This window comes from Gobio gobio (assembly GCF_949357685.1).
Source record: "Gobio gobio genome assembly, chromosome: 5".
Taxonomy (NCBI): domain Eukaryota; kingdom Metazoa; phylum Chordata; class Actinopteri; order Cypriniformes; family Gobionidae; genus Gobio; species Gobio gobio.
In genome coordinates, this window is record NC_137101.1 from 7,534,039 (window position 1) to 7,551,052 (window position 17,014).

At 40.8% G+C, this 17,014-nt stretch overlaps 1 protein-coding gene across 10 annotated transcripts in view; it reads right to left on the reverse strand.

Annotated features, from left to right (window-relative positions):
- Nucleotides 1-16,758, reverse strand: part of dgki (diacylglycerol kinase, iota) — a 90,310-nt gene extending 73,552 nt beyond the window's left edge. For 3 of the 10 annotated variants that reach the window (XM_079817981.1, XM_079817985.1, XM_079817980.1), the window contains exon 1: nt 16,083-16,440. In XM_079817981.1, the coding sequence (XP_079674107.1) occupies nt 16,083-16,294 (212 nt within the window). In that variant the 5' untranslated portion in view covers nt 16,295-16,440. Of the gene's footprint in view, nt 1-16,082 lie in introns of all 10 variants that reach the window. The other 7 variants (XM_079817988.1, XM_079817984.1, XM_079817982.1 and 4 more) reach the window with 7 other exon arrangements.
- Between the last annotated feature and the right edge of the window lie 256 nt (nt 16,759-17,014).

Here is a 17,014-nt window from a genome sequence, read left to right on the forward strand (position 1 = left end):
TCTATGGTTGGATGGATGTCCTAAACCACAATTTTGAATGGAAAATTAGCCCTTCGACATTCTAAAAAGCACGTGAAATGTAAATAAACATCTCTCAATCAAGTCAAAAAACACATGCATGACCTGCAGCTCAGTGAGTATTCTTTCAGACAATATGCAGTTGCTATCTGTGACCTGTGCCACTCAAATACGCCAATCCCTACATGTCCCAAAAAGCCGATCTGTGAACACAGAGCAACGGTGGCAGATGGCTCTCCTGGTAATGATCAGGTAAACGTGTTGTGTGCTGAAAACAGCAGTCTGAATGCAACGCTAATGTGTGTCAGGACCCTGAATCCTCCATTAGTGTGGTAAAAGCGGGGCCAGATCTCCTCTGTTCCACCTCTCGGAGGGCAGCGTATTGAGGGCATCAGTGACGTGAGGGGCCTCCTGGTTTTTCGTTTTCCACCTGAGGTCCTTGCTGCCTAATTGAATTAATCATTTGCTAAATGAGGCCTGGGCTGCCGTAACCCTGTGCTATCAGTGCATAAAGGGCTGAACCCACACACACACAACCTCCCAGACCACAGCTGGAGAGAGATATACGAGATATATATCGAGCTATTATTAGCGAGCAGAGTGCATTACACAGAGAAAAAAGCCAGGAGAGAGGCAGAATGAGCTAATTGTGGTGAAAAGATCATGTGTGTAGAGAGCAAATGCAAATGAGCTGCACGTGCAGCCGCAATATTTACCTTTCCTAGGCATGATAAACTCGCTTTAGGTCTCAATCTCTGACCTCTGCATCTTTTCATTTATTGATTCCATTAGTGGCAGGACTGCATTGTGATATTTTCACTTGAGAGCAACAAAAAAAGCAAAACTGAATTTAATAAATTCATTGGATTAGCCCGTTTTCAGGTTTATTTAGTAAAAATAAAACGGGTTATTGTGATATAGAGGTTAAAATATGAAATAAAATTGTGATTGTGAGATAAAAAGTCATCATTGTATTGAATAAGGTTGCAACTATGAGAAATAAAGTTGAAACAGTCCCATGCTTCGACCATGGGTCTCCAATATTTTGTGGATGGATGGATGGATTGATAGGCTAGACCTCTGGATGGATGGATGGATGGATGGATGGATGGATGGGCTAGACCTCTAGATAGATGGATGGGTGAATGGACGGATTGATAGGCAAGATCTCTAGATGGATGGATGGATGGATGGATGGATGGATGGATTGATAGACAGACGGATTGATAGGCTAGACCTCTGGATGGATGGATGGATGGATGGATGGGCTAGACCTCTGGATGGATGGATGGATGGATGGATGGATGGGCTAGACCTCTGGATGGATGGATGGATGGATGGATTGATAGGCTAGACTTCTAGATGGATGGATGGATAGATGGATGGATGGATGGATGGATGGATGGATGGGCTAGACCTCTGGATGGATGGATGGATGGATGGATTGATAGGCTAGACTTCTAGATGGATGGATGGATTGATAGACAGACAGACGGATTGATAGGCTAGACCTCTGGATGGATGGATGGATGGATGGATGGATGGATGGGCTAGACCTCTAGATGGATGGATGGATGAATGGAGGGATTGATAGGCAAGACCTCTAGATGGATGGATGGATGGATGGATGGATGGATGGATGGATGGATGGATGGATTGATAGACAGACTGATTGATAGGCTAGACCTCTGGATGGATGGATTGATTGACAGACGGATTGATAGGCTAGACCTCTGGATGGATGGATGGATGGATGGACAGACGGACAGATTGATAGGCTAGACCTCTGGATGGATGGATGGATGGATGGATGGGTGGATGGATGGATGGATGGATGGATGGATGGATGGATGGATGGATGGATAGGCTAGACCTCTGGATGGATGGATGGATGGATGGATGGGCTAGACCTCTAGATGGAGGGATGGATGGATTGATAGGCTAGACCTCTAGATGGATGGATGGGTTGATAGACAGACGGATTGATTGGCTAGACCCTGGATGGATGGATGGATGGATGGATGGATGGATGGATGGGCTAGACCTCTAGATGGATGGATGGATGGATGGATGGATGGATGGATGGATGGATGGATGGATGGATGGACGGATTGATAGGCAAGACCTCTAGATGGATGGATGAATGGATTGATAGACAGACGGATTGATAGGCTAGACCTCTGGATGGATGGATGGATGGACAGTAGGGCTGTAGCGATACACTAATCTCCCGATACGATACGATACTCGATATTCAGCTCACGATACGATATATATCACGATATTCAGCCAACGATACGATTCGATATAATTCGATACTCTTACATCATTTTCTGAAAGATTTAAAGGGGACAGAGTGATTTTGGTGACATCTTGTGAGTGTTTCATTTACTTGGATTGAATTAACTGAACTGAAAACTAAAATCATCAATTACACAATATATGTCTGACTGGACAGAGAGTCTACAGCTTGCAAATGCTGGACAAAATGAATCAAAGATGTGTTCAGAAAATTAGTTCCATTTATTGAAACAGTGCAAACTGTAGCTTACAAGCCTTTGAAAAGTAAATAAAGTGCAGTATTGCAATTAACAATGGAGTTTTAAAAATTGCAGCAAGTGGCCTGTTCTGTTTCTTTGACAGCTTTTTTAGCTTGACACTGACATTTGGTAGTATTTCACGTTTGTGTCACACAGCTTGCAAATCAACCGCAATGCTTTGTCTAAGTCAAGGGTCTCCAACCTTTTTTCATTTGAGAGCTACTTTTTTTAAAAGAAAGTCACAGAGAGCTACTTAGTATATACTACTTAAAACTCTTAAATAATGCATCATAATTCTCATATTAACAACTATCCAAACTGTTTTACACCTGAAAGAGTATAGTAGTAATTCCAGTAGTCGGTACAATACCACTATTTTTTTTTTAAATAAATGTTTTATTATATATGATGATAATCATAAGTAAATAATACATAAACATGTAAAGGCTGTATGCTGTTTAAAAGTAAACATTGTTTATAAATGAAAGATCAAGTGAAAAATAAGCAACCATTAATAATTATATAATTAGTATTATTTATTTCATAATTATTATTATTAGTAGAGACTTATTATTATTACATAGAGACGTAGCTAAATGTACTGTAGGCTACAATCTGTAGTCAATCTCTTCACGTTAAACCGAACTTTTATTTTGACGAGTTGCCGTGATTACCAGTGTCTGTGTTCATGATGATATGACAGTGGGTGAGCGTCTTATTCAGCTCCCTAGTTCAGTTAGGGCACTGATCAGGGATCAGCCCATTGACTTATGTCCTGATCAGTGCCCTGACTTCTGAACCAGGAGCAGAATGAGACGCAGCCAGTTTTCTCAAATGAAACGGTAAATTCTCATGAAGTGAGGTTTGTGTTCGTGTCGGCAGAGACTACAAAAGCGAGTGCGCGCGCGGCGCTCGTCATCCACACAGACGCAGAACATGCAGGAGTAATATTTAAATAGTATTTTGCAGTTTATTATTTACAGACACTAGTATATATTCGGCTTCAGTCTGGAGCCCTGCGCTTAAATGAACACGGAAGCGACTGAACGCAGCTGCTATAGTGAGCTATTTTTAGAACAGACCCGCGGGCAACTCCTGTGGTCCTTGCGGGCGACTCATGTTGTTGACCCCTGAGTCTAAGTCGTCGCTTTCCTTCTTCTTTTTAAACACAAAGTGCTCCCACACATCTGCTTTTAAGCATGAAGGCGCTGGATTTATATTCGCCGCCATTTATTTGAATCTCCTCGCTCTGACTCCGTAAACAAGAAGAGGTAGACGTCGGCGTACAGTTAGTAGTACTGGTAACTTGCTCTACAGCGATACTAGCGGCTGGCTGACCAAATCGCTCTTCCTGCAACACAAATGGGGATAAACACGGGGATTTGAATGGGACTTATGTATCGATACTCGCGGCTTAAAAATCGATACTTTCTTGGGAGAAAAAATATCGATTTATATCGCAGAATCGATAAAATTGCCCAGCCCTAATGGACAGACGGACAGATTGATAGGCTAGACCTCTAGATGGATGGATGGATGGATGGATGGATAGATGGAAGGAATGATAGGCTAGACCTCTAGATGGATGGATGGATGATGGATGGATGGATGGATGGATAGACGGAGGGATTGTTAGGCTAGACCTCTAGATGGATGGATGGAAGGATGGATGATGGATGGATGCATAGATGGACAGATTGTTAGGCTAGACTTCTAGATGGATGGATGAATGGATTGACAGGCTAGACCTCTAGATGGATGGATGGATGGACGGACGGACAGATTGATAGGCTAGACCTCTAGATGGATGGATAGACGGACGGAATGATAGGCTAGACCTCTAGATGGATGGATAGACGGACGGAATGATAGGCTAGACCTCTAGATGGATGGATGGACAGATTGATAGGCTAAACCTCAAGATGGATGGATAGACGGACGGATTGTTAGGCTAGACCTCTAGATGGATGGATGGATGATGGATGGATGGATAGATGAACAGATTGTTAGGCTAGACTTGTAGATGGATGGATGGATTGACAGGCTAGACCTCTAGATGGATGGATGGATGGATGGGTGGATGAATGGATTAACAGGCTAGACTTCTAGATGGATGGATGGATGGATATCATGCAAATGCAACTATGTTGTGATATACAGTGAGGAAAATAAGTATTTGAACACCCTGGTATTTTGCAAGTTCTCCCACTTAGAAATCATGGAGGGGTCTGAAATTGTAATCATGGTGCATGTCCACTGTGAGAGACATAATCTAAATAAAAAAAAATCCAGAAATCACAATGTATGATTTTTTAACTATTTATTTGTATGATACAGCTGCAAATAAGTATTTGAACACCTGTCTATCAGCTAGAATTCTGACCCTCAAAGACCTGTTAGTCTGCGTTTAAAATGTCCACCTCCACTCCATTTATTATCCTAAATTAGATGCACCTGTTTGAGGTCGTTAGCTGCATAAAGACACCTGTCCACCCCAGACAATCAGTAAGAATCCAACTACTAACATGGCCAAGACCAAAGAGCTGTCCAAAGAAACTAGAGACAAAATTGTACACCTCCATAAGGCTGGAAATGGCTATTGGGAAATTGCCAAGCAGCTTGGTGAAAAAAGGTCCACTGTTGGAGCAATCATTAGAAAATGGAAGAAGCTAAACATGACTGTCAATTTCCCTCGGACTGGGGCTCCATGCAAGATCTCACCTCGTGGGGTCTCAATGATCCTAAGAAAGGTGAGAAATCAGCCCAGAACTACACGGGAGGAGCTGGTCAATGACCTGAAAAGAGCTGGGACCACCGTTTCCAAGGTTACTGTTGGTAATACACTAAGACGTCATGGTTTGAAATCATGCATGGCACGGAAGGTTCCCCTGCTTAAACCAGCACATGTCCAGGCCCGTCTTAAGTTTGCCAATGACCATTTGGATGATCCAGAGGAGTCATGGGAGAAAGTCATGTGGTCAGATGACACCAAAATAGAACTTTTTGGTCATAATTCCACTAAACGTGTTTGGAGGAAGAAGAATGATGAGTACCATCCCAAGAACACCATCCCTACTGTGAAGCATGGGGGTGGTAGCATCATGCTTTGGGGGTGTTTTTCTGCACATGGGACAGGGCGACTGCACTGTATTAAGGAGAGGATGACCGGGGCCATGTATTGCGAGATTTTGGGGAACAACCTCCTTCCCTCAGTTAGAGCATTGAAGATGGGTCGAGGCTGGGTCTTCCAACATGACAATGACCCGAAGCACACAGCCAGGATAACCAAGGAGTGGCTCTGTAAGAAGCATATCAAGGTTCTGGCGTGGCCTAGCCAGTCTCCAGACCTAAACCCAATAGAGAATCTTTGGAGGGAGCTCAAACTCTGTGTTTCTCAGCGACAGGCCAGAAACCTGACTGGTCTAGAGAAGATCTGTGTGGAGGAGTGGGCCAAAATCCCTCCTGCAGTGCAAACCTGGTGAAAAACTACAGGAAACGTTTGACCTCTGTAATTGCAAACAAAGGCTACTGTACCAAATATTAACATTGATTTTCTCAGGTGTTCAAATACTTATTTGCAGCTGTATCATACAAATAAATAGTTTAAAAATCATACATTGTGATTTCTGGATTTTTTTTTTTTTAGATTATTAGGGCCCTATGAAATCCGTTTTATTTTTTCCCAAATTCCGTTTTATTTTTTCCCAAATTCCGTTTTTTCCGTTTTAATTTTTGCTAATTCCTTTTTTTTCCGTTTTAATTTTTGCAAATTCAGTTTTTTTTACCCTTAACTGTTATTTTAGTCGTAAAAAGAGTGTTTTTAATGTTAATATAATAGAACATAAAACATAAAATAGGAATGACAAACATCAAACAGGTAACAAACATCACATTTACTTTTCAGGACAAATACTGCAACATAACACTGCACTCTAAGCACTTCAAGTCACAACTAGATATTAGTGCTGTGAATTGATAATAAAAAAACCCCAGAATTAATTGAATTTTTTCTGTAATTAATCATGATTAATTGCAATTAAAAACATTGGAGTTTTTAATATTTTGATATTGTAATAATTTCAGTTACTCTCCAAATTAATTTAGAAACAATTTAAAGACAGCATATTTTAAATGTGTGTTGTAATGGATTTTTATGAATGAAGGCCAGTATCACTGATATTAATGTCTATATGAAACATTGATGACGTTACATTACAGTATAACTGAAAGCTACCAATTTCACCATTTATTAGGCTTTAAAAAATAACTTTTAATTTAATTGAACTTAAAACAATCTTTACATAAACCCATTATAATAAATGTTATATTTACCTGTGGCCTTCCCTGTCAGGCATAGTCTACACAGAAATTGAATAAAGTTATCAACACCTTTCTTAACTGCATAAATAATAAGTGAAATATAGATGAATCATCATTAAAGCTACAATCTTCTGTTCCCGTTGTTCTTTGAACATTAATGACAGACATTATCAGTGCTCCTGTCACTTTAAGAACAGCCGCTTCTGAACATGATGTGGATAATGCTGCCTTCACGTGCTATCGGAAATTTGATGATTCCGACTTCTGAAGTCGTGATTACGAGCGCATTGCATTCAAGTTTCAAAATGTGAGGGCGTTCAGGTGCAATGTTTACCTAGGAAACTCGTATATTACGATAATTCCGAGAGCACGTGAAGGCAGCATAAGACGCGCTGATCCGCGCATCTCATTTTCTCTCAAGTTCATTTAAGGCATTATTTTCCATACAGTACATTGAAGTGCATTAAAAACAAGGCAAAATACAGCAAGCACTACCTGAGGGAACTGCTCGGCTCTGTACTGAGGGCGGTGTGAACGGGGCTTTAGCGTTGAGTTTCTTAACTTTTCCGCTGATGAAAGCAGAGCCGTGGTGGTGAGCCGCTTCACCATACTTTCATTGTTTTGAAGGCGGAGCTGAAATGACGGGAGGGGTTGAGTCGCCCAGATTTGCTTCCCCCGGTCTGCATTTTCCCCAGACATACGTTCTTCTCCCACACAAAACCGCATTTCATTCCAAATATGTCAAATTCCGGGAAATTCCGCGTTAACAATAGATTCCGCGTTAATATGCCAATTCCGCGATTCCGTCCGCGATTCGGTGATCGCGGAAATCATAGGGCCCTAGATTATGTCTCACAGTGGACATGCACCTACGATGACAATTTCAGAGCCCTCCATGATTTCTAAGTGGGAGAACTTGCAAAATAGCAGGGTGTTCAAATACTTATTTTCCTCACTGTATATATATATATATATATATATACACATACACATACACATACACACACTACCATTCAAAAGTTTGAAAAACAAGTCTCTTATGATATTAATGATAATATTGTGAAATATTATTACAAATTAAAATTCTGTTTTCTATTTGAATACATTATAAAATGTGGTGCAAAGCTGAATTTTCAGCATCATTACTCCAGTCGTCAGAGTCACGTGATCCTTCACAAATCATTCTAATGCTGATTTGCTGCTCAAGAAACATTTCTGATTATTATTAATGTTGAAACCAGGATAGACCCGGTGGACATTTCCATTCCTGAGGTAACTAACAGTAGCAAGCACAAGTGAATGAAAAACTCTAATATTCCATTAACATGAATGAATAAAAACAGTTGGGCACAAAGCCGAACTTCATCAGGTAGGATTACACACCAATATTACTGTTCCAGCAATCAGTGAAATTACTCAGCGTCATGAATAAAACTCTGTCACATCATCTGATAAAAAAGCCACCCAGTAATCCCAGTACAGCCTGTATATAAGCAGAGCATGCTTATGGAGACACGATGTACTTTCAACTCATTTAACACATTTACCATGTTTACATTCATTATTCTGGATTTTCCACCAAAATCAGCACAGAAATGTACAAACAAATCTGAAGATTCCCAGTCTTATATTGATTTCTCCTTTGCTATTTTTGTGCAACTTATACTGAAATCATTTAATATAAAACCCTTAAACAAATGCTACAGCCCGACCACTGTCACGTGTCCGTAGCAGGTTTTATGAAAGACCAGCGAGTCTGTTTGAGCCGTCAGAGAGAATTAGAGCGGGTGAATGGCACACGCGGTGAGACAGTGTTAACTCCCTGTTGAGGCAGGGGGAGACGGATGAAGAGACAGAGGCGGAGATGAAGACTCTCACACCTCTGATGTGGTGGCTGTCTGCAGGTGCTCCTCTGCCAGAACCACAGGTGAAGGACAGAGTCACCGCAGAGGAACAACAGGAGACCGCAGAGACGGACCACTTGAAGGGAAATGAATGGAAGAAATGGCTTGTATTACTTCGGACGTTAAAATACATTCTCAAGAGTTATAAACAAACACTGTGATGTACTACATTAGTTTGTGGGCTGGATTTGCACTTGTTTCATGATTTGGCTTAATATTCTTACATGTTCAACTTTATTTAGTGTTGCTGTTGAAAAAGGTCTGCAGAGTTACAAAGCACAAAGTCCCTCCAAAGGCAGTTCTTCTCTATATCAGTGTCACTGTTTCAGAAATCCCTTAAATGCCTCTATTGTAGTCTTGAGCTTTTTTTCAGGGACGAACACGCAACAATATTCGTCATTTATATAATTCCCACCCAAGGCTTATGCAAAATAAAAAGGCAGGGCCTGGTTGAGTTAGTAGTGTGTTGAAACTCACGATTATGATAAAGGGCGTGACATTTCCCAAACACGCTTGCAGTCGACCAATCAGAGAACATTGCAGCTTTTCAGAAGGAAGGAGACTGCCAGATTGGGAAGAGAGGTGCTGCAACAATGCAAAATATGTGAAAAATATTGAGTTGTTTGGGGGGGGGAAATCAAGCATGAAAACCTATTCTAGTGGACCCCAAAAACAAAATTTAGGGTGTGTTCACACTTCCAGATCGGTTCACTTGGTTCGCTTGGCCCGGAACAAAACAGAAAAAAAATGCAGTCCTGGTTCACTTAGCATTCATATTGGCATTTTAACACAGAACCTAAAGGCATAGGGATATGTTCACAACCTGATTGTTCAGCTTTTATTATGTGTATTTTGCGACGGAACTTACCAAACATCTAAAACAATGCTGCGTTTAGGGCTAAATGTGCCTGTTGTATGTGCGTAGCTACATATGATGGTATTTTGACCAGCTGAGAACTTGTGAAGAGCTTATAAGATGTGTAAAGGGGGTTTAGGAGACGTGGTTCTGATGCCTGTACCGAACTGTGATGGGCAACATCGCGACTATGTCGAGAAAAAACAGGTCCTGTCCTTTTTAGGGTCGCATCTTGTGACATCCTGTCCCGTTTTCGGTTCGTCTTTTGTGTGTGTTGTGCTTGTGTTCATATTTAATTCGAAACGCACCAGAGTTCGTTTGGAAGTGGACCGAGACCCATCTTTTCAGCGGTCTCGGTCCCCTTGTTTGGTGCGCAGATGGTAGCGTTCATAGTTATTCAAATGAACCGTACTAACAGAGCAATCGCACCAGAGTTCGTTTTAATCCGACTAAACATAAGTGTGAACACACTCTAAGACTATAGGGTATAAAAGGTTCCCTTTAAATCAAGTGGAAACGCAGCTCGGGCCTAGTACAAGACAAAAAGCCTGGGACTAAATTTCTGCTACGACCCCTCATGAGGCGCAGCTCGGCAGCAATCCCATCAGCATGATGCTTCACTGAACAAAACAGCCGAGGAAAAGCCTCTTACACTCATATACCTAATAAGGAAAAGCTTCAAAAGTCCAATCCTTTAATGCATCTTCTCAGACTGCAATACAAACCCCCACCATAGCATTAAAAAAAGACTGGCTTTATCTGCGCTAAGCCGTCCGCTCTGTGCACAGCCATCTTCAGGAGAGATTATGACCATTTATGTAAAATCCTTATTTGTGTCTGCCATCAGGATCTAAAGCATGCTCCCGGGTTTTTGCGTTCAGCGAAATGAGACAAGTTCCTACATCACCAGACACTGCCCTCTTTTACGCACATAGCATACCTTTGCATGATTAAACACGTCAGGCCAATGAAGCGCAACTTACAAAAGGACAGCAGGTCCAAAAAAGGTACATTCGCAAGGGAATTAGTCACAGATGGAACGGCTATGTTGAACACCTCGTTCTCGATATCAGCCTACGTACAGTATTTACACACAGTCTCACTTACACACCAACATTTACAGTAGGTGTGCCGGCCATTTCGCACTCTGATTCAGTGCCAACTAGAAATGAGAATTATAAAAAATAACACAGCACAGTAAACTAATTGTGAAGGGCACGTCCTAATTGGACAACACGGCTGATTTCAGCCAAACGCATAAAGCAAAGTGCCAAAAAGGAGGAGGACTGGCACAACTTGACAGATGACTAAATGCACCAGGGCTCTTATTAAAGTTTCACTGATAAAACACAGCACTTGTAAGCGATCAAATATTAAGCCCACTCCCATCTATTTTGCAGCGTTGCTGGCAGCACAATGCATCACTTCCTGGTAATACGCTTCCTCGATGTGATGACTGAATGTTCTGGATTCAAAATGCATGTTCAAATCAACAAATTGACCCTGTTTACGCACCCATAGTGTAATTATGCATGATTGCACGTTATTACGAAGAAAAATATGTTTCTAATCCTCCATCAAAATGCAATTTGTTCTGATCCAAAAACAACTTTCCCATTCTAATGACATCATCTATCCCTCTTACTTTACAGCACCGCCCCTCCGTCCACCTGCCATATGGAGACCATCGCACAATCCAATCAAAGTCGTTTTTTTCCCTCATTATCATCCTCAAATCAGACTTAATTGGTCATTCTATTTAGCATTGTAAGTTAACGGAGTAACCGTCCACCATTTGAGGAAGCTCGACAAACAAGTTTTTTGCACTCTCTGATAATGAGCAGACCGCAATAAATATGCATGTTTAACTTTTCAGCAGCCTGGCAGAGTGAAAATGTGTCAAGCATGTATAAATCTACAATCGGGGCTGTGATAGGACACTTAAAAATGCATGAGTTCTTTTTTATGTTCCACTGTCTGCTGCTGCACTCCTAGCATTTTTCATTTTCACTGCGAGAGAGAGAGAGAGAGAGTGGACACAAGAGCCTCTTTATAACTGAACATGATTCACTAGATAACAAAAAACTGATATAAGTGCTACATTTCAAGAGAGTTTGAAGAACATTGAGGCACTTTCCAAAACATAGTGAGCTGCCTACATAGGCAGCATTTTAAGACATCAGATACGCTTCAAACGAAAAGGAAGCTGAATTAAAATTGTGTGAGCTACTAGTAGGGCTGTGCGATATTGAAGAAAAATGCCGTATGCAATATCCTTATTTGATACGATATTGCGTAAGTGTGTAAAATCGATTTAAATTATATTAAAAAATGTATTTAAAAAAACAGAGAATTATACCATTTATGTGTTTCACATTCTTTCTGGGAAAAGAAAGCATCGCTACAACTTCTGAAAGTGACCAGCAGTGTTTTAGCAAAAATGAATGTCACAAATCTGACAATATCTTTTTAACATCAAATGTAAACAAACAAAAAATGTAATGCCAATATTTAAATACCAAGAACTCTTTGCTTGACTTGGTAATATATAGTTGTATCAACCGAAAACTTACCATCAAGAACATCCAGGTAAATGAAGACAGGGGTGGACGATTATTTTTGCTATTTTAATTTATCTTTGTTATTAAAAATAAGAACTAAAAACAGTAGTCTTCACATGAATTAAAAATGCACTGATACATAATAAAGCTACAAAGATTATTCAGCCTAGAGCACTGAGTGATTTTCTCTTTTTCTTTTACTGTTTGACAGACAGCGGCAGGTTTACTGTATTAGCAGACTGTCCTAAAGCACGGATCGTTCCGTGCATTAGGACAGCCTGATGATATCGTTCACTTAAAGCATAACCGACTGTGCTTACATGAATACTCATCAAGACAGCCATTTTGACAGTTTGAGTAACAAGACATGAAAAAAATGAACAGCTTGTGTGCACGTTTCGGTGTGTCAGACAGCAGACAGCACGAGACTACAAGTTGTTGTTTTTCGCAAGTTATTCTGTTTAATAACTCTTTTTTTTTTTTTACTACAAACAAGTCATATAAGTAACCCGTGTGCCCAGTCTATTCTCTGCTATATGTGTCGACCTAAAACGTACACTTTTCACAATGTTGAAGTAGCCTATTTAAATCATTCCGATATTGTGTGCCGATATGTATATTGCGATAAGTACATTTGCGATATTTCGATAATATCGATATATTGTGCAGTCCTAGCTACTAGTCTAGAAATCTAGACGCACCCTAGCGGCAGCAAATGTAATTTGCAGTCAGGGTCGCGTTGAATTGCAAGCTGGTCAGGCCAATCACATCGTGTATAGAGTCGGTGGGCGGGCTTAACACAATGACGCAGAGTTGTGGCGGTTCCACGTGCTACTTGTAAACAAAGAAGCTGGCGAAATGCTGTCTTTCGAATCGGCTTTGGCCGTGACTCTGGAAGACTTGGAGTTAAACGTTTCTGTGAGAAAAGAACAAAGAACGGCACTGAAGTCATTCTTAAGAAAGGAAGATGTGTTCGGAGTTTTGTCGACCGGATACGGCGAAAGTTTAATCTATCAACTAACTTCTTCGTTGCTCTGGTTGGTTGTAGCGCTATCCTATTGCGTGCAGAGGGAATTTGAAAGACAACCGTTTATCCCACCCCTCGGATTGAACCCTGCCAATGGTGTATTCCCAGACCCAACATCTTGATGTGGGTGTGGCTTGTCAGGCTACAAAACTACACTTTATAAAAATCACCTGTCAAGTTTATTATATCAGCATGAGTCACACTGGACGACTACAGGGACTCGTCTCAAGATCACTCATTTAACAGTTTAAAGGAAATCAATAGGAAATTATTGAATATATTAAAATCAGGAATGTCAGATTTCGAATCAGAATGCGTAAAAATTGCCCGTCAAAATATAACGTACAATACATGTTGAAGTTTTTCAATTGTATTGCCATTTATTCTCCTTAGCATGCAGTGTGAAGTATTTCACTAAGTTCCCTGATCATGCCGATTCAATATTAGAGCTTGAAGAACAAATTTATACACACGTGTGTTATGTACGTTATCACGCATCAAGCCGCATTTTCTCCCTCTTCTCGGAAAGCGATGATGTAGTCATAACATCTGTTAGTCTGGGTTTTCTAGAAAATGCGTGATTCAATGGACCTCTGCTTTTCGTAAATACTCCTGTGTATTGTGCACGTTATCTTTTGACAGACATCGATGTTGTGATATTACAAAGTGGATTTTAAAACAGATCCTGAGGTAATAATTATTTATTTCTTAGATAGCAAGTATTGAGTGAAGCGATTGTTTGGCTTGTCAAAGATGTTCCATTCAGCTGATGCTAATTCATTGATTTTTGAGTACATTTCTTTACCGGGAAATGAGTGGTTTTGATGTACAAAGCAGTTTTTATTGTCTCTTATCACAAAAATATATATTTGAACCCATGAAACTGCAGATCCTGTTGTAAATAACAGAAAGAAAAAAAAAATCACTTTTTAAAACTGTTGTTCCATTTTAACCCCTAAGCAGATTTTGGCTCAAATCCCAATATATAAAGAGCTGGCCGATACTTACATTCTGGGAAGAAATAATCAAGCAGTTGAGATTTGCTATAAAGCCATTTGCTATAAACTCAACTGAAATCACATTGAAATCAATTGTGAGTTGAGTTTCCTGTGCGTTTCGTGTGAGGAACGCTATTTGTGTGATGCACAAAGTTGCTGTCCATAAATCACCTATGAGGTTCATTACAGCTAGGATGCCGCCTATGTAGACGGTAAACCCCAAGGCAGCTCACTAGGTCTTGGAACAGTGCCCGTTTGTGTCTTTGGCAACTTCAAAGCTTCCGTTTTTAGAGCATTTGCTTAAAAAAGCTGAACAAGACACATTTATCTAAGACACATCGCATTTTAGGCCACGTTTGTTTGTTTTACTGATGGTGTGGCTGGGTTTCATGGGACTTATCTGAATTGGAGATTGATATAGATCGCTTCTACCAAAGAAAGGACAGCTTTGATCATTTCTTCAGAGACTTGTCTTAATTGTGAGCGGAGGATTGATCTGCTCGCAGGAGGTTGACCTTAAGTCTCTGAAGGAGCAGTGACCCTCCTCCACTGACAGGTGGAAAACAGAGGAGGGGGAGGTCAAATCTGGGGTCCCTGAGGAGAGACGAACAGGCAAGTTCTCATGTCCCTGCTTAAATCACATCAGTTACAACCCTTCGGGTATCAAAAGGTATCAGGTACATTACAAAGTGAGGATGATGAGGCCAGATCAGCTGATGTGTTGTCGATACTCAATCCTTACACGGTTCAGGAATGTCCAATCTTGTCAAACATGATCAATGCATCCAATAAAAGATTAAATTGAGATGTTTTCAACAGCTTCACAAGGTCTAGAACAGTTTCAAGGAAGATAAAACAAGATAAGCACCATTGCACAAGCAAAAGTAACGGATCAATTCCAATAAGGGGGCTTTGGGATGCACTAGATAGTGTCGAAATGACCTTTAAAGGGTTAGTTCAACCAAAAATGAAAAAAGTCAATTACTCACCCTCATGTCCTTTCTATATCTACAAAACACAAATCAAGATTTCTCTCCCTTCATTGACAGTCTACGCAACTACCTTGTCACTTCAGAATATTTGAATACCATATAGATTTGTTTTATGATCTCTTTATGACCCCTTTGAGGCTTCAATGTGGTATTTGCATAGCTGTCAATGGAGAGACAGAAATCTCTCAGATTTCATTTAAAATATCTTCATCTGTGTTCCGAAGATGAACGAAGTCTTATGGGTTTGGAACGGCATGAGGGTGAGGAAATGATTTTTGGGTGAACTAGCCCTTTAATATGACTATGGATATGCACCTGAAATTGGGGGATCTGTCTCTCTACCATGGCGGATGTCAAATGCATCACCAGACAGCTATGCATCGCTCTGTTCGTTTCATTTTTAATGTGGTCAAATGTCAAGTAAATAATCCAATACAAGTGCCTGTCTGATTGCCCAAGGGTGCAAGAGGAAAACACAATTTAATCATGCTAGCAAATCAATAACAGGCCAAACGACAACATACAGTTATCATGTGCAACAAAACGTTTACCACATACTGATACTGCAATTCATTTGCCAACACTACCCCTAATGCACGTACTGTTCTCATACTAATGCACAAAATCTCCAGTGGTGTTCCTTTCACAGAGACATCCTATAGCACAAACCGCGATGTATAGGCTATTTATTATTTTCTGTTATTTAGCTGGGTGGGTGTTGCGTTGCACAACAAATGGGGTTTGCATTGTTAAACACAAACGCACAACACAAACAAACCCATCTGACATGTTTACCGCTCCATATGGTGGACAAATACATGCACAAATATGCAAACGCGTAGGTATGAATTAAACTGCATATTTACCTATAGGAGATCTGTTTCCTGAACGCCAGACCTTTGAGCTTCTCCTCCAGCGAGTCTTCCATGTCGGCGAAGCTGTTCAGACTGTCGCTGCCGCCTATCGCCGCGTTTCTCCCGCAGCCGCGTGTCTGATCGTCCGCTGATTCCCCACCGGCAGCTCCTCTGCTGCTGCGCTCCGCCTGTGAAGCGCGTATGCTGGACAGGGGGTCCATCATGCTCCGGTCGGCACTGAGTGGACCCCCTCTCTCCTCCGGTGCTTATAAGTCCTTCCAAATGTGTCCTTCGATGTCCCTCATGGGATGAATAATATCTATCTGTCTATCAATAATCTATATATCTGTCTATATTTCTATCTATCTATCTATCTATCTATCTATCTATCTATCTATCTATCTATCTATCTATAGATTCACTCACGCGCACTCACGCACGACTCTATACAGCGGAACTACAACAACAGCTGCATCCATCCGCGAGGACATTCTGGGATTTGCCTCCTCATCCTCCACGCGCAGCAGCATCAGGCATTAAAAGTAGGACAGAGGGTCTCCGACTGGACACACTCAGGCGCGCACACGCGTGTAAATGCGCGGTGATCTCTGACGTGTCCACTGTGACTGTGATAGAGTCTGAGAGCCCAACCGACTGAGACGAGGTTGATTTTCACGAGGTTGATTGTGATTACAAACCTCTTTGTTCAGGCAGGAAGAGACACCGCGGAAAAAAATCAATTTTAAAATATATTTTTAAATATATATAGATAATTTAGATTTCTGGGGCTTGTATTTTTTACTTAAAAAAAACTTCAATAAACAATTATTATTCATATTATTATAATATTATATTATCACATTGACCACGCCCCCTTACATTTGTTCCGACGGGAAAGCTAATATTACCACATTAATTCCTATATTAATATTATATCGGTCAGG